Source organism: Triturus cristatus, chromosome 6 (assembly GCF_964204655.1).
Source record: "Triturus cristatus chromosome 6, aTriCri1.1, whole genome shotgun sequence".
Classification (NCBI taxonomy): domain Eukaryota; kingdom Metazoa; phylum Chordata; class Amphibia; order Caudata; family Salamandridae; genus Triturus; species Triturus cristatus.
In genome coordinates this window covers 1,914,137,176-1,914,160,603 of record NC_140589.1, presented here as the reverse complement: position 1 = coordinate 1,914,160,603, position 23,428 = coordinate 1,914,137,176, and the positions used below count along the sequence as shown (strand labels likewise).

General features: G+C 43.0%; 1 protein-coding gene and 1 pseudogene across 1 annotated transcript; both read right to left on the bottom strand.

The window, feature by feature from the left end:
* Positions 1 to 844: 844 nt before the first annotated feature.
* On the bottom strand, positions 845 to 1,792 carry LOC146822442 (general transcription factor II-I repeat domain-containing protein 2B-like). Its single transcript, XM_085610054.1, has one exon. The coding sequence runs from the start codon at positions 1,790 to 1,792 to the stop codon at positions 845 to 847; it is 948 nt and encodes a 315-aa protein (XP_085466180.1).
* Positions 1,793 to 4,307: 2,515 nt separating this feature from the next.
* LOC146822441 (proton-coupled zinc antiporter SLC30A2 pseudogene) lies at positions 4,308 to 18,047 on the bottom strand (annotated as a pseudogene).
* Between the last annotated feature and the right edge of the window lie 5,381 nt (positions 18,048 to 23,428).

The following is a 23,428-nucleotide window of genomic DNA, read 5'->3' as shown; positions in this document are numbered from 1 at the left end:
AGCTGTGATCGCTTTTCTGGAGAGGATTTTTGAAATTGAAGGGCTTTCCAGAGAGCTTGTGTCTGACAATGGAACACGTGGACACATGGAGTAAGCCAAGGCAGCGCAATTCACTGTGTTGCATTACTTCGTGCCAGGGAGGTGTTCCATGGGGGCTACAGTGGGTTTTCCCATGCACAACCCATGGATTTTGACGATGCTCCAGATTTACTTAATCATGTAAACCTGGGGAAGAGACAAAAATGATGCCCACCCAGAGCAGGTGGAACAAGGAGAAATATTTGTATTTCCCTGGTGCAGCGGCGCCTATGTCGCAGGCTGTAAACGATGTTTACCTCTTTCCCTGTCGGCTGCATTCTCCATCACACCGAGAAAGAGGAGAACATCATTTTTGTGCAGGAATGCGTCCATTCCTGCACAAAAACAATACAGCCTGCGACATAGGCGCCGTTGCACCAGCGGCTGTGCCTGTGTGATACAATAGCCCTGGATGTGGGAGGCAGCCGCTATGTTTCTCAATTCTAGACCAATTAAGCAATGACATAATGGAAACCCTAGTCTTTAGAATTGATCTACACCCTCAACTCAGCCGGAATGGAGCGCTTGTATACAGAACCCGGGACCTCTCCCTAACTTTGCCCCACAACTGATGGAACTTATCTCCCTCAGGCCTGCAGTACATTTTCCTTTGTTTTTGTTCAACTAATACAAAAACTGGGGGCTGAAGATTCTTCTCTGCAGCGACTTTAATCTTGGTGTTCGTAATGAAACAGATACCTAGGTTTGGGATTTCACCAGGAACTGTCATTGAACAAGTATTGATTGCAAATGCATTCACATTATTTCAGTGAGAGACTTGACGCTGCATGGTGTCCACTAATCCCTTGTAATCTGGGGTGTAGCTTGAGAGGGCAACTCTTATGGAGTCATTTAAATGTTCGTCAGTTAGACGTGTGCGAAACTTAGATTTTATGAAGTTCATATGCGAAAATGCTGATTCACAAAGATAGGTAGAGCCAAACAGGGAAAAAAGTTTCAATGCAGCTGTTTGGATGTTCTTAAACTTTTCAGCATCCACAAGACTCCAGAAATTAATGTCAGATTGCCTTGATTTCAATTCAATGTCATTTTGAAGTGTGCCAATCTCCATTTCCATGGTGGCAGAATCAAGGTTCAAAAGCACACTAATTTTCTCAGAAATGTCACTAACATCCACTTCCATGAAGGGGTTTGAAGTGAACATCACACAGGGCTCCAGTTGCTCAAAATCACTAATTCTGTCACTGAACTCTGGATTAAGCCTCAGGAGGAGGCTACTGTATTTTTCTATGTCCAGGACCTCAGCCTCAGCTTTGTTTTCTGAAAGGATTTGGAGCACAGAGGGAAAGTGCTGCATCTTTCTTTTCTGCACATGCTGTATGAAAAGGTTAAGTTTTGATTTGAAAGTTTTCACAGAACTTACCATGTTGGTTATTGTCTTGTTTTTGCCCTGCAACTCGTAGTTCAATACATTTATTTTTTCTGTCACATCTGTCAAAAAAGCTAAATTGAGCAACCATTGAGTGTTTGACAACAGTTTGGTATCTTCATTTCTAGATTCCATAAAAGCTTTGACTTCTGGCAATAGCAAAAGGAATTTCTGCAGCATTTTTCCACTGCTAAGCCATCGGATCTGAGTGTGCAGTAAAAGGTCACCATACTCGGCTGATAGTTCTTCGAGGAACAATTTGAAGGTTCGGTGCTGCTTGGCCTTTGCACGAATTGAATGAATAATTTTAACAACAGGGGTCATCGCATGATCAAACCCATTACCTTGGCACATATTGCCTGTCGATGTATAATGCAATGGTAGATCAATAACGGAGGGAAATCTGGATCTGCTTTGCAATTGGCAATGAAGCCAGAATGACACGCTATCATTGCGGGTGCGCCATCAGTGGTTATCGCCACTAACTTTTTCAATGGGATATTTTGTTTCACAAAATAATTTTTCACCTCATTGTGAATGTCAGATCCTCTGGTTGTGGTTTTCAAAGGCAACAAGGTTAAAAATTCCTCTTTATCAGTAAAATCTTCTAAAACCAACTGTGCAATATCGCTTGCATCAACAGATTCATCACATTGAAGAGAAAAGTATTTGCATGTCCTTAAATCGCGCTCCAACTGCTCTATCATGTTGGACGATAATGCAGAATCCCTTCTTGCCATAGAGTCCGTCCCTAACTGCACATCTGAAATGGCAGACATAATTTCAGGGCTATTTTTAAAGTCTTTGAATAAGGACTGGGCCATTAGAAGCATTGCTTCCTTCACAATGGCTCCATCTGAAAATGTTGCTTTGTGCTTAATCAAGTGATGAGTAACTACAAAAGATGCTTCAGTAGCCGCAGTGGCCTTCTTTGTGGGCTTTGTAAAAAAAGACTGCTGTGTCTGCAATGCAGATTTCAGTTCGTTTACTTTTTGTGACCTCAAGCTGCTTCCTTTAGGTAACTTCCTCTCAAAATGCATGTGCTTGGTTGAAAAGTGCCTCTCAACATTGCCCTTTTTTCCCACTGCAACATTTGCTCCACAGATCAAACATACACAGTTGTCTTTAATTTGTGTAAATAAAAATGTGTTCTCCCACTCTTGATGGAAGTAGTAAGTCTTGCTCTTTCCCTTTTGGAGGGGCCTGGCTCTTCATCCACGATTAGCTGTTAAGGCTGTAAGCAAGAGTAAAAATGTTGAGTATGTGTGCCCTACCTACGCTAATAATACTGCAACACAATGCCTCCGCTTTCCTCATCATCACACATGACAGCACCTTGAAATGCATACGTTGAGGGTGCACTGTACAAAATCTATGAGGCCACACAAAGCCACCCTGTGTGGCCTTCAATGGCCTCATAGATATGGAGGCAAGGCAGCGCAAATCGATGTGCTGCGTTACTCTACCCCAGCGAGGCGTTCCGTGAGTGGAGCATGGGTGTTACCACGCATCCCCCCATAGATTTTAATTTGGAACATTCTCAGATTCACTATTAGTGGTGGACCAGGGAATGCGTCAAAAATGCTATGCCCCCCCCCCCCCCAGGTGATGCGTAATAAGGAGAAATACCTTTATTGCTTCTTTTTTTCCCCTTTTTACATGTGCACTGCCTTCTGCAGCACACATAGAAAGAGTAAAATGACCTGCCTCAGAGGATTGTTTTTGTGCAAGAAGGTGCCCCTTCCTGTGTAAAAACAAATCTGTCTGCAACACAGGCACCCTTGCACCATGGCACAGGGGTGCCTGTGTTGGCACTAGGGGGCAGCAGTTTGTGTGCCAGTGCAGGGAAAGAGTAGAAATTCATCCTATTATGTAAAATGTACATGCAGTGCATTCACTGCCACGACAGTGAGACAAAAAACTAAAGCACAAGCCACAACAGTGACACAACAAAAGCACAAGCCGTGCAAGCGAAGGCCAATGCTTGTCGGAATGGGACAGAAAAGAGGCCCTGGCACCAAATTAGAAGCAGCCCCATAAGCCGGATCTGGTGGCTCAGTGCACTAAAGCAGCCACTGCAGGGGCCTGTGTTTGACCTCATGGTCACAGGTTTAAATCCCAGCGGGTCCACTCAGCCTTTCATCCATCTGAGGTCGATAAAATGAGTACCATTGAGCTGGGTAACAATAAACATCTGTTATTCAGCGCCAGGACACCTTCGGGTAATCATGCGCTTTGAAAATAGACCGGTTATGTTTTGTTGTTAAATATAGGGCAGGCAAATCAAATAGCTAAAAAAAGTGGCCCACATTTGCAAAATAAGTTAAACTTAGACATGTAGGTGTTTTTCAAGGTATGGAAGACTAGGCTATTTGTTCTTTGCAGCAGGCAATGTTTGGTACTATCAGAAAAATTAACAATAAAAAACAGCCCACCAGCCAATAAAATCGGCACACAAATAGCCAAAAATCCACAGACAAGCATTGGCACAGACCACCAACCAATAAAATCGTCCCACAAACAGCCCACAAAACAACCAATACATAACATCCCGAGTGGCCACACGACACCATGGAGCAGTCAAGGCCTCACTGTGGAGAGGCCAGAGCTGCCTGTGTCCCTGAAGAGTGCACAGTGGCCAGTGAAAAGGCAAATTGGGGTCCAGCCCACCTCTGGTTCAGTCAGCACAGGCTCAGAATCGACCAGCTTGAGAGGTAGAAGCTTAAATCGGGCATGGCAGGGGAGTTTGGTGACAACTATTGGATGTTATATTGAAGTGAAGGCAGGAGTCAGAAAGCTAGCATCAGTGTAAAAGTTGTTTTAGTCCAAAGGCCTCCTGCACCTCCATCTGTCTACAGTTGTTCCCACACACAGCTGTGTTGCACAGGTCCATCAAGCCTCTTTGCGGAAGGCGAACAGGGGGTCTTCAGTCGGAGGGGTCTCGACATTCAGAGAAGTCTTTCATATCCTCGGAATAGTTCTCAATCTGGATTGTCGTGGTGTGGAAGTTAAATTTGCTCTGTAACTGGGTGCAGGCTTCTTTGAGCAATACCTGGGCATCAGCATCTTCATTGATCGCAATGTGCACCGATGGCACTGGCTGCAACACAGTTAGTGACCAGATGTGCAGGCTGTGCAGCGCCTTCACCCCCGGGATGGGCAGCAGAGATTCCTTCACAGCATTGAAATCTACGCCCTTTGGAGTCCCTTCCATCAGTACGAGCAGCACACCCCTCAGTATGGCTAGTCTAGTGTGGTCCCTAGGACCAGGATGGAGAAGACGAGGAACGTACAGATGGGATCCACAATTTTATACTCTGGCTTGAAGTAAATGACGTAAGCAGCCACCAGTACCCCGACACTCTGCACCAGGTCCCCCACAATGTGAATGAAGGCAGCTCGCACCCTGGTGTTCTGCTCCTTCTCGGGGGTGGTCTTGTGCGAATGTTCATGTGATCCTTCCGTAGGGCCATGACTATGACCATGCCCGGTCTGATGCAGGATAAATCCCACCATTATGATGTTAACTGCTACAGCGCACGCTGAGGTGATCAGCATAATAACACCTCCTTCAATCTCGTACTCACCAGGGATTATCCGCTCCACTGCCAAGTAAACCAGGACTCTGGTCACCACCCAGATGGAAAGAACTGAGCGCAAAGCCCCCAGTATCTCAGCTCGGTGCCAGCGAAAGTTCATGGTCATGGTCTTGGTTGCTGGCCGTGATGACATCTATAGCGCAGAGATTGATCATCATGCTGGCAAAATTAGTCAACAGGTGTGCAGCATCGGTCATAATCGCCAAGCTCTGTGCCAGATATCCACTGGTTATTGGGCTGGAGGAGTCTCCGCTTCTCGTCGCCTTGCATGACTTGCATGCCGCGGTGTTGCTGGTTCTGCCCTGTAAACGGGTGCTTGTCCCACCTTAACGTTAACTCCGTGCGGGTTTTGGCCCCGAATATGTCCCGAGCGGACTCCGGGTCTCTAGACCCGGTCCTGACCTGCTTTGCTCCGGTCTCGCTCTGGTTTCCCCGTCCCTCTCTGGCTCTGTCCCGCTGTTGCTGTGGTCGCAGAGCTGATAGTGCCCGAGCCCGGCCTGTGCAAAGGGGGAGGAGGGTGTCAGGGGGAAGGGGTGCAAAACTCTTGCACCAGCTGCAAAGTCCCCTCCTCCGCTTCAGCTGACCCTCCTCGACGACCTCCACTGATCCTCCCTCTTGTGGCACTGACCCTCCCCTGCCCATTGTCTCTCCCTCACTCCAGCTCATTTCCCCCAGCCACACCACTCAGTATCCCTTGGTGCAACCGGCCCTCGTCACCATTCCACGGCGAACACATGGTCCTTCCCTTGACTGCTGAAGTTCATGCCTAAAACTCGCCTTGCAACTGTACATCCATGCATGGTATGACTTCACTCTTTTAGATTTCTTTTTACCGGGGGACCTAAACTAAGAATGTCGTGGCTTACCTGCTGCTAATCTGGTGGAAAGTTGTACGCGGGGTCCCGGCAGTACTTTTGGCCTGCAAACTGCTCCACAATGCTCCACCCTGCCATGCCTGCTTGAGCTCCGCATTGGCACCCGTCGCACTCGCACAATGGACAGTGCGGTGCCAGTGAGGATAAGGCAGGGGGCTCGTAAACAGTCATAAGACTCTGCGCACGCCCTGTCACAAGACTGCAGGAGAGGAACATCATCCTCTTCGGCCCGCTCCACCCCAGCTAAGCTCAAGCCAATCGGAGCAGCTGCTTTGGGTGACGGCGGGCAACGGACACTGAAATAAGCCTAAATAGCCCAAACAACACTAATGGGCTACTAAATTGAGCAGCACTCGGGACGAGCTACTCACAGGGTCTCGGCGAGCTAGCGGTAGCTCGCAATCGACCGGTTGGAGACCCCAGACCTATGGTATCCCAGCAAAAGTCTTATATAAAAGACACTACAGACATGAATTGGAAAAGTGGAAGGAATTAGGTTTGATCCTAACTGCCTGTGGCTGGTGTCAAGAGACATTGGAGGCACTATACACAAATATTCGGCAATCTGCCACTGTGTAAACTATCAAGGTTTTATTTCAGGATGAGAATGGGGATCTAACTGAAAGAGCCCTTCTAATCATTGAATTTACTGAATTGATTTTAAAACATAATATTTTTTTTACCCAGGATTTATTTTGTCAAATTAAGGGGACTAGCATGGGAGCCACATGCGCTCCCAGTCTGGCATGTCTATATGTAAGAGCGTTCGAAGAGAAACATATTTATAATAAAGTAGCACCCTTCTATGAGAATATATCAAACTGGTCACGCTTCATAGATGACGTGTTCTTCATTTGGGAAGACGACAAAGACAGTCTAGATAGCTTCATAAGTTGGTTGGAGAGCCAAAATTAAAATATACATCCACCATGAGTCAGGAGTTCTGTGACTCCTTGAATACTAAAATTATAGCGGTTTGGAGGTAGAACTGTATACCGTACCCACGGACAGAAATACGATTCTTTACTATGAATGTAATCATCCAAGATGCCAAAAAGACAATATACCCTATGGCCAGATTCTCCGTTTGAGGAGGAACTGTACCAATAGAGGTGACTTCGAGGGCCACGCTAAAATGCTGAAAGATAAATTAAGTGATTGAGGCTACCCCCCCAAAAAATTAAACAGACTTATAAAAGAGCGAAATATTTTAATAGGGAACTCCTTTTTACTACTGACAGAGAATAGAAATAGTGACAAAATAGTGTGTGTAATGAATTTTTCTAATATTAGTAACAAAATAAAAAATTTAATTAATAAAAACTGGTGACTACTGTCAGAAAAAGATCAAGAAGAGCTAGAAAACCACTTTTTTCCTATTGCAGGAATAAAACCATAAGAAACATTGTAGTGCAGACATATAGAGAACCTAAACAGGCCCAACAGAGAAGTATAGATGTAAACAAAAAAGCGGTGGGTAATTTTCCCTGTTGCAATTGTACGAATTTTAGCTTCATCATAAAAGGCAAGGAAATTATATTGGATGGTATTAAACATACCTTCAATTGCATGCTTAATTATAAGACAACAAATTAATGTATCTAATCATACGCCCCTGTAATAAAGGATACGTGAGTGAAACCTCCAGAGAAGTACGGATAAGCATTAGCGAGCACAGGTCTGCATTGTGTAAAGGCAAAATGAATGCGCCCTTAACAGAACATTGGGCTACCTGTAACCATAAAGTGGGAGACATCAAGTGGTGTATATTGGAAAATATTACAGGAACCTCTAGAGGAGGCGACCTTGATAAAAAACAAAAGTGCAGAGAATAATTCTTCTTGAGTAAATTTAAGACATATATTTATGGACTTAATAATAGGGAGGAATGGAAAAGCATCTTGAGATAGATGCTTGATAAAAAATGACTGCGAAAAGAGAGTTGATAATATTGGGAATACAAAATTTTCCAGCATTCGCGACAGGAATTTTTGATTCTATTAAGGACACGGAGGCAAGGATTATGCTTCTCTTTTCTTTACTACCCCAAACAGCAGCTAATGAAAACACAGTAAAAACATGTAAACACACTACATATCCCATGAGGCTTTGAACCACGCCTCCAATAACAACCAATGAACATCGTCCATAGTATACGAATTAACAAAGCTCCAACTTGACTGCCTCTTTCTTTGCGAAACGCAGCTGAAAAGTCCAAAGTTAAATAGGTAAATAACAGTCCACCTCTCAACGGAGAGTATCTCCAACAAGGTTCCAACAGGAAACCAACAGCCAAGGCGAAGACCTCCTAGCCCTGCCGCAGCGCAGAATTAAATCTGCTTCGAATCAGCACCTGAAATTAGAAACAAGTTTGAGCACAGTGTACACCAAACCCTAGAATAAAAGGGAGGGAAAACACACAGATAATGCATAATAACCAAATTTACAGTGGTAATCTTACCTGCCCCAATGGGTGGGATAATCCTCGCGTCCGTGTCCTTAATAGAATCAAAAATTCTTGTCGCGAATGCTGCAAAATTTTGTATTCTATGGCAGGACCGGAGGCTCAGAGTATGCTGGTTCAAAGCTGACCAACAACAGAAGAAACATGAGGTATCGGTTTATAATAAAACACTTTAAATACTGAGTCGGAAGACCAATCCGTAGCTTTTAGAATGTCTTCTAGGCGAGTACCCATGATAAAAGCTTTAGACGCCATAGCACCTCTGGCTGAATGAGCGCCAAACACAGCAACATCAATACCGGCTTCTGCCATAACCCATCGGGCCAACGTGGCTGACCAAACAGGTTTGAATGGTTTCTGAATAACTAAAAGCAAGGGCCCTAATGGATCGGCCCTGTGACTCAAAGTACGTTCCTCATACATCTTTAAACACCTCAAAACACATAACTTTTCATTATGAGGAAAAGCAGGATACTCAACTGAATGTGACATATTTTTTCGTCCTCCTGGAAATGACAAAAGAAACACCATGGGGAGAAAAAATCCTGCCACCCAAATCAAGAGCATGTGGTGCAGTTCAGAACACAAAATCTCCTCCTGCTTCCACTGACGGAATGATTCCTCAGTCATACACGCATACACACATCACACGCTGTTGGGGCCCATAACACCAACATTCATTCTCATCAATCTACCCGTGCCTACAGAGGGATCTTCAAATATCCCGAACTACAGTTCTTTTCCTTGGATGGAGGAAAACCACATTTATTAAATTTACCCTAACAATCCCTCCATCCGGAGGTCGATCGGATCATTTAGTTGAGTTGGTATTTGATAGACAACCCTTCAATTCTTATATTAATTAATAAAACATTATAAAAATAACCACCCGACACAGTTCTTCAAACAATGAATTTTCTTTATCTAATTAAATTTCAGGTTAAATCCTAACAATGCAATATTATCTTTTGTCATAATTACCTATTCTGGCTAATTGTCGTGCTCTAAGTCAGAAATTGGTCCTCAGAAATTCATCAGAGATTCTATCGTCCCGTCCTCTGCTGTCAGCGTGGAGTGCCGCATAGAGTAGCATCGATCAGGGTGCGTCACAAGCTCTTTGGGTGGTAACCTAATTTCCATCTCTAGACTACTAATATTTATACCAAAATTTACATATACAAGTTACATTTTTTTTTTTCCAGGCCGTTGATTGGCTAAATTCAGCCTCGTTCCAATACATTATGAAACATTCTCCACAGTTCCCATACGGATGATGATCAATTCTAGGCGTGTGGGAAAGGATGTTCCCAGGTCAAGAAAGTATCAGTCTATTGAAAAAGGTAGTTCATGTATCCATATTGGCAACAATTTCTCCACGTTCAGGGACATTGGCATCTCGCCCAGAGTAGTCTTCATGGACTTGGTTCAAAAGTTCATGGTAAAGTTACGATAAAGTCAGTGCAGGCGCCTTCCTCCATGGTTCAGTGCATGAAGTCATGTACTTTAGTGAGGATTCAATCGGCAGCCATCTTTTAGTAGGCCAAAATAGTCAACTTTTAAGTAAGGAAACACAAAATCGCAATTAATACATAGAAATGGCTAAAACAGTGTTATTCCCTTACTAATACCCTTATGTGTATGCATTTATCTAGCCATATGCAACATTTAAAGCCGTTAAATGCTGGTTTATTTAAGCGCAAACCACGTAAACACTGCTTAAACTAAACATGAAATTTAATATGCGTATAAACTTAGTTCACTTATTATTCTAGCCATGCAAATGCATTCCCACGTATTTTCTCTTGGTTAATAAAGTTGGTTAGTTCATCACAGCACACTGTTTAATAATTAAAATTAATCATTTAGTCTTTTAATATAAACTTATATATATAAATGGATTGGGTATACCAAAATATTTTATTTTACCCGCTCCATCAATCCCCCCTTTGGTGATTTATCACCAAAAAAACCCACCAAATTTACATTTATTTCCCCTTTTGCGGAAAATTTGAAATGTCTTTTTGCTTTTTAAAATTCTGTTTTCCTTTCATCTTCTCTCTTGGTTTGATCATACATACTTTCTTTCCACTCTTCCATTTCTATTTCATTGAGATCTTTTTCTGGTTTCTTTTCCCTCCTTTTGTAAATTTCTCTTTTAACCTTATTTTTATTTCTTCTATATCTACAACATATACATCCTAATCTAAGTAATAATAATACGAAAATCACACAGGTTAATGGGAATAATATCTTCCCTATTATAGTACTACCTAATTTACCTAAGTAAGTTTTAATAGCAGCCATTTTATTACTAATTCTAGTCCAGATACTTTCAACCTCCAGTGGTTTTATTTCATCATGCAATTCTGTAATATTCTTTATATAGACTTTTAGATCTCTGCTTTCGTCAGGAATGTAAGTGCAACAATGTTGAACTTTCAGCATTCCACAGACTCCACCCTCTTTTGCCAATAAGATATCAAGGGCAAGTCGATTTTGCATAATCATAGCACGCATAGCAACCATTTCAGTGTTTACCAAAAGGAAACCTCCAGCGGTGCTTGTTGACAAGCGATCCACTATGGTCGACAATTTCCAAATATTATTTGCATTCCAAGATATTCCCACTGCTGGTATCAAGGCTCCAAAAATATCACCTACAATTTCTAACCAAGTTTCTCTTCTGCTGCGCATTAGTAGGTTATTTGGTCCACTATTTTCTACTCCATCCATGTGAAAGATTTTTGGAAAGACCAGGCCTACATAACATGTGCCATACCAATGGTCGAGCAACCTGTAATAAGCCTTGTTCCCACAAATATAATACAATCCAGGAAAAACTGGGTCTTCTCCACCTCTAAATCCCCATCCGGATGCAATGAAATATGTATCATGACACTCACTTGTCCCTATATAAATGTAATCATATTGGGATCTTTCTCTCGTGATGCATAATTTGCCTTTCTGTGGTGAATCTATAGCTATTGTTGGTCTAGCATCTCCCTTCATTTCCTTGTTCCCATCTATTGCCCAAATGTTTTCCCCTTCTTCATGTCCTTCTGCATTCTTGTGTATCTTCAATCTCCTCTCCTCAACCATATCCAAGAATGTTTTCTCTTCTTGTTTCAAACTGCAACTTAAATTGTTCTTAAAAATATATTCTAGTGTTAGTCCTTTAGTTTCTATAAAAATTTCTCCTAATACATTAGCATCTTTAGCTGGATTTAATTTTTTATTCATGGGCAATCGTCCAAGAATATTATCTATATTAGACAAATTATACTCTAATTTTCCTACTTGATAAAATATACTAGTTAAGACGCTACATGTTATTCCATAAGTTGCTGGGAGGTGATGACAAGTCACCCCTTCTGAAACAGATGCAGGTAATTGCATGCAGACGTAGCAATCCCTTACTTCCATTGTTTTAACATATTCATACAACAATTTCGAAAACACATTACTAGAAAAATCATTTATTGACCTATCTTGATGCACATGCTCTGTGCTTGTTCTAACCGGTATTACCTTTTGTGAGTTTTTCACTATATTAGTCATATTCTCTGTATGTCCTGCTAGTGTATCCAAAGTTACCTTGAAAGAGATCAAAAGAGCGAGTACGCTCCAAAGAAGCATCAATAGTCCTGTACAACAGCAACATGTCTTGCACCATCTTCTCATGAAGATACATCTACTCTTGTTATCATGTATGTTAGCCTTTTTGTTAGAAATAACCCTGTCTTTTGACTTAGCCTCTTCTACTCGACCTCTTGTAGCTTTCCTACAAGAGCTAAAACCCTATCAAGTGATCCAAATACTCCAAATTTCTTATTCAATTTTGTGTATTCCTACAAGGATCAATTTTAAATCACTCAGCTCGGCCTTTCGTCGTTTTTCACTTCCTTCTCGTCATCCACATGCAGGATTTCCTGATCTTCCGCTTCTTCTCCGATGTCGGATAAGATAACTCTCAGGATTTCCTCTGTTTCTTCTTCTTTTATCAATTTCAGCCAAGTCTCCTCTGGATTTCCTTGACTATCTGCCTCTTCTCTCTGTTCAGGCAGTGCCACGTATGTCCATTCAGGTGACTTATACTTCTGATTTGGCTTTCTTGTTCGTTTGTACACTTCTGGCACTTCTGTTTCTCCCTCTTTTTCTGGATGCTGGCTGGTTACTTCATTCACTTGTTCAGCCTCTGAGGGTTTAGCTCGTGTCAATCTGTATCTCAGTTTCTTTATCTTGTTTGGCCAAATATCTCCTTTAGCATTCCTTCTTGCTTTGCCGTCTTTGCCGTTTCTTTCCTCAATCCAAGTTCTCTTTCTCAGAACTCGACCTTCTGGTATTTCAGTTTCACTGTCTTCAGATTCTGTCTCGTTTGATTTTTCAGTCTCAGTAATCTCCTTTACCACCTCTTGAGTTGGCCCTACTTCTGTCCCTCCTCGGGTCTCCGGCACGCAATTTTCCTGCTGACTACTTGTCCCTTCACCTAACTGGGTGTTGCAGTTCCCTACACCTCCTCGGGGGTTTTCCGCAATCTGTCCCTCTCTTTCTGTGACTGTCCCTTCTTCTTCTTCCAGTATTGTCTCTGGTGGAATTTCTCCTACTCTCTCATTTGAGGTGAATGTTACTTCTCACTGGACATTCTTTTCTTTTCTTTTCTTCTTTCTGTGTTCACCATTAGAGTTTTGCTCATCTCCAGAATCTGAACTGTCTGAAATTTGCAATCTTTTCCTCAGACTTTCCTCTCTGGGGGTCTGAACTAGTCTTGGCTCGTTCTCCCCCCTTTCGGGATTTTCTTTTGTTTTTATGTTCTCATTGCTTGACTCATCACTTGATTCTGATTCGTCAAAGTATTCTTTCCCAATGCCGTCTGCTGGATTTGGAACTCTCAGAGTGTGACTTGCATGTATCCAGTTTTTCAGTCCTGCACACTTCACGGCAGTTGTTGTGGTCAAGATGACCTGTCTTGGCCTTCCCCACCTTGGAACCAGGCAATTTCTTCTTCTGTGGACTTTTATCCTCACCCAGTCCCCTGGGCTCAAATCATGGGCTGGTTTCTTTTTAAGTGTGGTGGCATCCGCTCCAACCTGGTGAAACACAGAATGAACTGCGTCAGCCAGGCCTTTAGAGTAATCCAAAATCATGTCATCAGTTATAGTCATCAGCTTGTTGACTGGTACAAACACGTGTCTCATGGCACGTCCCATGATGATTTCATGTGGACTCAAACCTGTAGTTCTGTCTGGAGTAGACCTAATGGTCATCAAAACCAGAGGCAAGACATCAGGCCATTTCAACCCTGTGGCTAAACACATTTTTCCAATTCTATTTTTGATGGTACCATTCATTTGCTCGACCACACCAGAAGCCTCTGGTCGGTAGGCACAATGCAGTTTTTGTTGTACGCCCAATGCTTCACAAATCAATTTCATGATCTCATTGTAGAAGTGTCCTCCTCTGTCTGATTCTATGGTTATTGGAAACCCGTAACTTGGGATGAATTCCCTCAACAATAGCTTGGCCACTGTGATTCCATCATTTCTTCTTGTTGGATATGCCTCCACCCACCTAGAGAACAGACAAACTACCACCAAAACATACCTCAGTTTGTTATAAGGGGGCATTTCAATGAAGTCCACTTGCATTCTGGTGAAGGGAGGGTCCTCCCTCTCGACCTATGGTGCCTAGACTCACCACAGTTTTCCTTCCAGTATTGTACTGCTGACAGGTCAGACATCTTTGACAGAGACTTTCTGCTATCAACCTGAATTTTGGATTGTACCAGGTCTGCTTAAAAGCCCTTATCATGGCATCCCTTCCCAGATGTCCTTGGCCATGATACATCCGTGCCATGGTTGACATCATGCTATCAGGCATTACTGGTCTTCCATCCCGATAAACCCACACATGATCCTTTTCCCGGGGTGCACATCCTGCTTTTACCCACTGCCTCATTTCTTCATCCCCTGCCTCATCCTGCAATTGCCTCACTTCATCCCATGTTCCCACAACGTTAGTAAACATTATGGAGCAAAAAGACATTTCCTTTTCCTTTGACCGATTAATGGAATAGTTGTTTCGAGCACAATACTGAGCCATGTCATTGGCAAACCTGTTCCCGGTAGTGATGTAATCACTACCCTGTCCATGAGCAGCACATTTCACCACAGCCAATGCTTTGGGCATCTGTATCGCCTCAAGCAATGTTCCCACCACTTCTGCATTCCTTATGGGAGTTCCACTTGAGGTCAGGAAACCTCTTTGCAGCCATAGTTGGCCAAAATCGTGGACAACTCCGAAGCCATACTGGCTATCAGTCATCACAGTCACTCTCGCATTCCTCCCAATCTTGCATGCCTTGGTTAATGCCACTATTTCTGCTACTTGAGCGGATCTAACTCCTTTCAAGGGCGATGCCTCTATAACTGCTGAAACTGTACATACTGCATATGCTGCGCTCAACACTCCTTCTTCCGTTCTCAAACATGATCCATCCACAAAAAACACATGATCGCTCTCTGGCAGTGGCAGATCTCTTATATCAGGACGAGGTTTCGTGCAGTAATCAAGTACATCCAGACAATCATGATCAGCCTCTTCTCTTATCTCCACTCTCTCTGCATCAGGCAAAAGTGTAGCTGGATTCACATTCACACATCTTTCCAGACTCACATTGTTTGCACCTAGAATGACCTTTTCATACTTAGTCAGCCGACTATGTGACATGAACTGTGTTCGACTCCTTGTTAAAAGGATCGCCACACTATGGGGTACAAACACTCTTACTGGATACCCCATCACGATTCCCTCACTCTGCTCTAGGCTTCGGCATGTGGCCGCTACTGCTTTCAGACATCCTGGCAAACCTATCGCCACTGGATCTAACATTGACGAAAAATATGCCACTGGTCTCCTTTGCCTTCCATGTTTCTGTATCAACACTGAAAGTGCGCATCCATTTCGCTCACTACAGTATAGCTCAAACTCCTTTTCATAGTCTGGCATACCCAGCGCAGGGGCTTCACAAAGACTGTTCTTCAACTGTTTAAATGCTGCCAATTCTTCTTTGTTCAATTCAAGGGGGTCTTTTACCTCACTTTTTGTCAATTTCACCAATGGTTTGGCAATCAGGGAAAAATTACTTATCCACTGACGAGAGTAACCAACCATTCCTAGGAACATTCTCACCTCTCTTTGGGTCATTGGAGCTCTCATTCCTCTAATGATTCTGATCCGGTCTATGGTTACTTTTCTCAGGCCTTTTTCAATATTATGACCCAAGTATATTACTTCCTTCTTACAGTATTGCAATTTTGTTGGAGATACCTTCAGTCCCCCATCTGCCAAATGATTCAACAAAGCTATGGTGTCTGTCTCACAGGCCTCACGTGTCTTTGACACCACCAGTAGGTCGTCAATATACTGGACTAAAACTGAACTCTCAGGCATAGTAAGACTTTCCAGAGATTTCTTTAATAACTGATTGAAAATGGAGGGGCTCTCTGTATACCCCTGTGGAATTCGGCACCATGCCAAAATACGGTTTCCAAACCGAAATGCAAAAAGCGGTTGGCTGTCATGATGCAACGGAATGGAAAAGAAAGCATGACACAAATCAATTACTGTGTACCATTCTGCATCATGAGGAATCTGATACAAAATCACTGATGGATTTGGAACAATGGGACAACATGACACAACAATCTTGTTAATCTTTCTCAAATCTTGCACAATCCTGAATTGCCCACTGGCTTTTTCAGTCCCATGATAGGCGAGTTACATGGACTGCTCATTATCTCCCTCAGCACTCCTTGCTGGATCATTTTCTCAATCAACGGGGTCACTCCTGCTATTATTTCTGGTGTCAGTCTATATTGCGGAATGTTTGGGTAAACAGCTCCTTCCTTTACAGCAATTCTCACTGGATCTACATTTCTCATTAGGCCTACATCTTCCCCTGTAAAATCCCAGACTGCTGCTTTCACTGTCTGTTTCAATTCTGGGGGCAATTTATCTGGATTGAATACTGCATAGGTTCCAGCAACCTCACACTCTCGGTTAGCTACAGTCATTTTGTACAGAACATCTTCATCTGGTGTTTCAAAGGCTATTCCGTCTGGTGTGCAGAATATGGTGCAATTCATCTTGCACAACAAATCCCTCCCTAATAGATTCACAGGACTGGTGTCACACACCACAAATCGATGCATGTCTGCAAATTTCCCTATTCTGACTTTTACAGGATCAGTAAGGTACGTTTTAATCTGGGTGTTAGACACACCAACTACTTGGATTGTTTCATCCGAAAGAGGAAGATTTCTCACATCTGCTGATCTGACAGTGGATCGTGTAGCTCCAGTGTCTACTAGAAAAGTAATGTTTTCGTCATTAACTTTCCCATCTACAAATGGTCCTGTCTGATCTATTTCTAGAGATGCGCCAAGTACGCACTCTGCTTCCTCTTTTCGGCACCGTCAATAAATCTCTTCTGGCTCACTTTCGTCATGTTGCAGCCAATACTGTGACACAGCGCTCGCGCGTTGCGGTTTGTTTACCTGTTCTTCATTGTAGAATCCCGTTTCTTTGCTATATCTCTGTGTACTCCGGCTCTGTGGTAAGGGCGGTTTTGGCACCGGATTCTGTAGATTAACAGCCTTCTGCTGTTGCGGCGACGGGCCACTTCCCTCACACTGCACCTGTGGATTTAATGACGGATTTTCATTATTAGCAAGAGCTGAGCTTCCTGTGGGCTCAACCTTCACTTGAGCCCACATTGCCTTCTCTTTTAGTTTTCACTGCTTTGCCTCAATTTCATCATTAAAGTATGTAGCATGCCTCATGATCTCATCTATTTTCTTGCTCTGCCAGTCCACGGTGTGCTGTTTGATCATGTCCCCAATTTCCGGACGTAGACCATACACAAATCTGTACACAAATTGACTCAGGTCCTTCTCTCCCAGACTGTCATCCCCACTAAACTGTTTGAAAGCCAAAATTAGCCTCTCATAGTATGCGTGAACTGACTCTTTCGCTTCCTGATGTGTTCGATCTATTTTAACCCAGTCTGTTTCTTTTGGAGGCACTTTGTTCTTCAAGAATGCCATGACCTGTTCGTATTTTTTCATCACCTCTGGGGCTCCTGTTTTGGGATCACTCGGGTATTCTTTGGTGGGCCAATCTATGACTATCTTACATTCTGCCCACAAATCTGCTGGCACTATTATATCAAACAGACTATTCAAATCAATCCACAGCACTTTTGACAATTTCACAAATCTGTCTACCTGTCGGTACTACTCGACCGGTTTTTCCCGTAATCGAGGGAAGTCCTTTGTAAATGACAAAATGTCTTGTCTGGTCCATGGGACATGCACATATCCCCCTCCTGGAATCTCTCTGCTAGGGAACTCCATTACCACCTTCTCCTTTTCTCTTACAGGAAATGCTGGAAATGTTCTGTCTGAGGTGTCATCCCGCTTCCTATACCACCTGCTCTTCCATTTATCCACATCTCCCCATTTCCTCAATACCGTGATTATGTCCCTAATCTGCCCTATCCGTCCTGCAGCGTTCATATTCTCGATGTCTTTTTCTGTAAAATCCACTCGGTATGGCTTTTGTAAAGCTCTTACCTTGTCCATGTCGATTCCCATTTCACTTGCTATTTCTGTCAGTCTGTCATGTAAATTCTTTGCTCTCCAAGTGACACTTTTACAGAGGAATAGCAATTCCTCATCTTGGTAATTTTTCAGCTTTTCTGTGGGGATGGTCCCTACAATCAATTCTTCTAACACCATCCGTAATTTTGCCACATCAATGGTATGTGATTCTTTCTCCTTATCCTGCAAACCTTTTAGCCAATCATTCAATTCTTCAGTAGTTATGCTCACTGATTTCTCTGCATTCCCTGGTTCTGTCAGTCTCTGTGGTTCTAACATTGTTCCTTCTACCCTTCTGCTTCTCTCAGCAGTATCGGAACAATAAAATGGGTTCTTTGACACATGTAGTTCACCTTTACCCATAGCATGTCCCCAGGAACTTTCTTTCGTTTTCATCAGGGGCTGTTCTGCCGGTCTTTGGTTCACATACGGAACTGTTAGTCCATGTTCACTGTTTTTCTGCTTCTCAAAAATAGGCATAACAGGACCTATGGTCACAGGGACTGTAACTGCTTCTAGATTTTTCGTCAATTCCCTTATTTTCTCTGTCAATTCCAATGTGGTTTCTGCTAGTTCTCTAGAATTTTCGTTCTCGACCCTATTTCCCTTTTCTTTAAATGAATTTCTTCTTTTCACTTCTGGGGTCACAATTTCTGTTTTAATGATTCTCAGAGTCTCCCTTACTGGTGTGCCTGTGGTTGGCGTGTCTGGTTCCTGTCTGTACGGAGGTGGGCTCTTGTAAAACATATCATCTAGGACATCATCATCAGTTTCATTAGCCCCATACCTCCGGGTTTCTACATGATTTCTCTTTCCTAGGCATTTTCTTCCTCCACTTTCTCCTTCTGTTCTAACAGGAAATAATCCTTCTGTCATACTAGCATCTCGTCACCTTCTCATTCGATCACTATGTGTTTCCCGATCATTTGGCCGTCCAAACATGTACCGGTATCTAGTGCCATTTCTCTGTTTTTCTCGCTCATGCATCTCATCTTCCCACTCTGTCAATGCCTCGAACTGTGTAGGTCTAGGTCGCGGATCTAAGCTCATCATCCTCTCCCGTAAGTTCCTTAATATTGCCAAATTAAAAGACCCATCCTCTGGAAATGCTAGGACTCCGTCTTCCTTTGTATATTTTGCCCAATTATCTAACCAGATACAAGTATGGTACCCATATTTTGCAACCATGAAGGATGCGGGGGTCTTTGCCGGAGGGAGTAACTGTCCCTCCCTAGTCACAATCTCCTTGTCTTTTACGAACAAATTTCTTATTTTACTGAACACAGATTTTTTCTTTTTCTCGGGTGAATGATAATACATCTTCCTGCCTTTTATGAACCCTTAGTCCTTTCTACCACTGTCCGATCCCTAGTCCAATAGTATCGCGACTCTTACTCACGCACCAATCCTAGCGCGTCTACGTCACTGTCACAATCTCCAATCCTTGCGCGACTCACACTAACGCACCAATCCTGGAGCGTCTACATCGCTATCACAATCTCCAATCCTTGCGCGACTCACACTAACGTACCAATCCTGGAGCGTTTACGTCACTGACTAGCTGTCCAGTCCCAGCGAGGTCTTCCTGATGTCAGCAGTCGCTGCAGCAGCTCCTGCTCCTGACTCCTGTCTACAGTCTACCCCTCCTTTACAAAACTACTCGGTAGACTTTGTTTCAATTTTAGAATACTTGTTAGTTACAACGAACAAACATCTCCATTTTCTGCTCCGCTAACCACAAAATAGCCAAAGACCTTTCTCACGAGTATTCTGCTTTCCCCGAGAGCAGCGCTTACCTCTGCCCTACTACAGAATCATTACGTCCGTTGATAAAGTAGCGCATCCCTCTACTTCACCCTTCTATCAAGCATCAATTAACTGTTCTCTCCGGAATTAAAACACATAGGTGGAAACACAATGCTCCTGAGAAATAAAACCAGAGTTCCGCAAACAATCCGAATGCTATTTTTCATTCACACACTTCCACGCAAGAAAATATAGTTAATTCACACAGAATCCTGCTTTTCCCAAGAACAGCGAACAGTCTGTCCTACTACAGAATTATAACATATGTTAACAAAGCAGCGCTTACCTCTACTTTGTCCTTCTAACAAGCTCAGAGAACACCTGCTACCTTTTCAGTAAAAAGCGTTATCGGCATACCAATTGGTTTCCTGGTACTTTAGACCAAAATTTCACAGATAACTCTTTGCTATCATATACACTTCTCTCACACAGAAATTGTCTCTAATGGCAGCACACAGCGATGTCACCGAAACGAACCCAGACAATGCGACGCGTAACTTCAATTTTACGCGTTTTTCCTGTATACCTACGGGCAACTACAATCCCGTCTTTCCCGAGAATAGCGCTTACCTCTGTCCTACTACGGAACTGTCACCGACTTCTTACATCCCAGAAGCCGTACAGACGACATAGAACTCAATACGACTTCAACATATAGTGTTAATACATACATTAATACCAATCAATAATCGAAAAGCTATATATATATGCCAAATCATTAAACCAAAACAATAAAAACCATCTCTAGCTACCAAGAATACTGGTGCAGTTCAGAACACAAAATCTCCTCCTGCTTCCACGGACGGAATGATTCCTCAGTCATACACGCATACACACATCACACGCTGGTGGGGCCCATAACACCAACATTCATTCTCATCAATCTATCCGTGCCTACAGAGGGATCTTCAAATATCCCGAACTACAGTTCTTTTCCTTGGATGGAGGAAAACCACATTTATTAAATTTACCCTAACAATCCCTCCATCCGGAGGTCGATCGGATCATTTAGTTGAGTTGGTATTTGATAGACAACCCTTCAATTCTTATATTAATTAATAAAACATTATAAAAATAACCACCCGACACAGTTCTTCAAACAATGAATTTTCTTTATCTAATTAAATTTCAGGTTAAATCCTAAAAATGCAATATTATCTTTTGTCATAATTACCTATTCTGGCTAATTGTCGTGCTCTAAGTCAGAAACTGGTCCTCAGAAATTCATCAGAGATTCTATTGTCCCGTCCTCTGCTGTCAGCGTGGAGTGCCGCATAGAGTAGCATCGATCAGGGTGCGTCACAAGCTCTTTGGGTGGTAACCTAATTTCCCTCTCTAGACTACTAATATTTATACCAAAATTTACATATACAAGTTACATTTTCTTTATTTCCAGGCCGTTGATTGGCTAAATTCAGCCTTGTTCCAATACATTATGAAACATTCTCCACAGTTCCCATACGGATGATGATCAATTCTAGGCGTGTGGGAAAGGATGTTCCCAGGTCAAGAAAGTATCAGTCTATTGAAAAAGGTAGTTCATGTATCCATATTGGCAACAATTTCTCCACGTTCAGGGACATTGGCATCTCGCCCAGAGTAGTCTTCATGGACTTGGTTCAAAAGTTCATGGTAAAGTTACGATGAAGTCAGTGCAGGCGCCTTCCTCCATGGTTCAGTGCATGAAGTCATGTACTTCAGTGAGGATTCAATCGGCAGCCATCTTTTAGTAGGCCAAAATAGTCAACTTTTAAGTAAGGAAACACAAAATCGTAATTAATACATAGAAATGGCTAAAACAGTGTTATTCCCTTACTAATACCCTTATGTGTATGCATTTATCTAGCCATATGCAACATTTAAAGCCGTTAAATGCTGGTTTATTTAAGCGCAAACCACGTAAACACTGCTTAAACTAAACATGAAATTTAATATGCGTATAAACTTAGTTCACTTAATTATTCTAGCCATGCAAATGCATTCCCACGTATTTTCTCTTGGTTAATAAAGTTGGTTAGTTCATCACAGCACACTGTTTAATCATTAAAATTAATCATTTAGTCTTTTAATATAAACTTATATATATAAATGGATTGGGTATACCAAAATATTTTATTTTACCCGCTCCATCACATGAACATCTGAAACTCTGCGACATGAAATGAGGCATAACAACATAGTAAGCTTTACTAATAACTGTTTCAGTGACAAATCTTTATTGTCAGGCCATGCCTCCAATAAGCTCAGAACCTTGGAAACCTCCCATAAAGAAGTGTATCTGGGTTTCGGAGGTCGAGACACCCTAATACCTTTCAATAGTTTGCACACTAAAGGATGAACACCAACAGGTTTCCCATCAATATGATCATGCCCCGCTGAGAGTGCGGATCTGAAGTTATTCACCGTCCAATAGGACAAACCCTGACCTGCACACTCTGACAAGAAATTAAGAATATCTTTTAAATCTGATCCCACAGGATTCACATGTCATTGAAGGGACCAACCCACCCATCGCTTCCATAATGCAGAATATCGTTTGCGGGTGGATGGAGCCCAAGCCTGCTGGATAAAATCAGCAGCCGCCGATGAAAGGCCTTCAACACGGTCATGTCGTCGGAGAGCGTCCAGATAATGAGAGTTAACCGCTGCAGAAGGATCAGTGGATGTGGAGAGTCCACTGGGTCCTGGAGAATCATGGGAAATGAGGGTAACTGAAACTGAAGATCCACTGATAGTTCCAGAAGCGTTGGAAACCAAGACTGCGTCTTCCACACTGGTGTGACTAGAATCACCTAGGCTCCCTGGAGCCTGATCTGAGCAGCTACTCTGGGGATCAATGCAAATGGAGGAAACATATAATTCCGCAGAGGACCCCAATGATGTAAGAAGGCATCCATGCCCATAGCCATCGGGTCTGACCTCCAGCTGTAAAACAGGGGAAGCTGAGTGCTGAGGTGAGAGGCAAAGAGGTCTATCTGATACGGGCCTTGAATAGTCATGATCTGCAAGAAAACTGAAGGATGCAACCTCCAATCGCTGAATTCCCTGGGAAACCTGGACTTCCAGTCCGCCACAAGATTGCTCTTGCCCGGAATGTATTCTGCCACTACTCTGATCTTCTGGGAGAGGCAGAAGTGCCAAAACTCCCTCACAATGTTGGCGAGGAGGCGAGACTTCGTCCGTCCAGGTGATTTATATACCGTACCGACGACACATTGTCCATCCTGAGCAGGATGCAACAATCACTCTTCTGAGGTGAGATCGATCGTATGGCAAACAAACCAGCAAACAAAGCTAGACAATTTATGTGAAGTTGTAATTCTTCAGCTGACCATCTTCCGCCAGTGGCAAACTCTCCACATTGTGTGCCCCAGCCCCATCGACTGGCGTCTGATTCTATGATAATATCGGGAGAAACTCCGAAAATGGCCTTGCCATTCCATGCTTCCATGTGGTCTAGCCACCATTGAAGCTCGTCTTGAGCGTCTGGTGATAGTACAACGAGATGGTCGTAATAGAACCGCTTCTGTAGATAGTGAATCTTCAGGCGTTGCAAA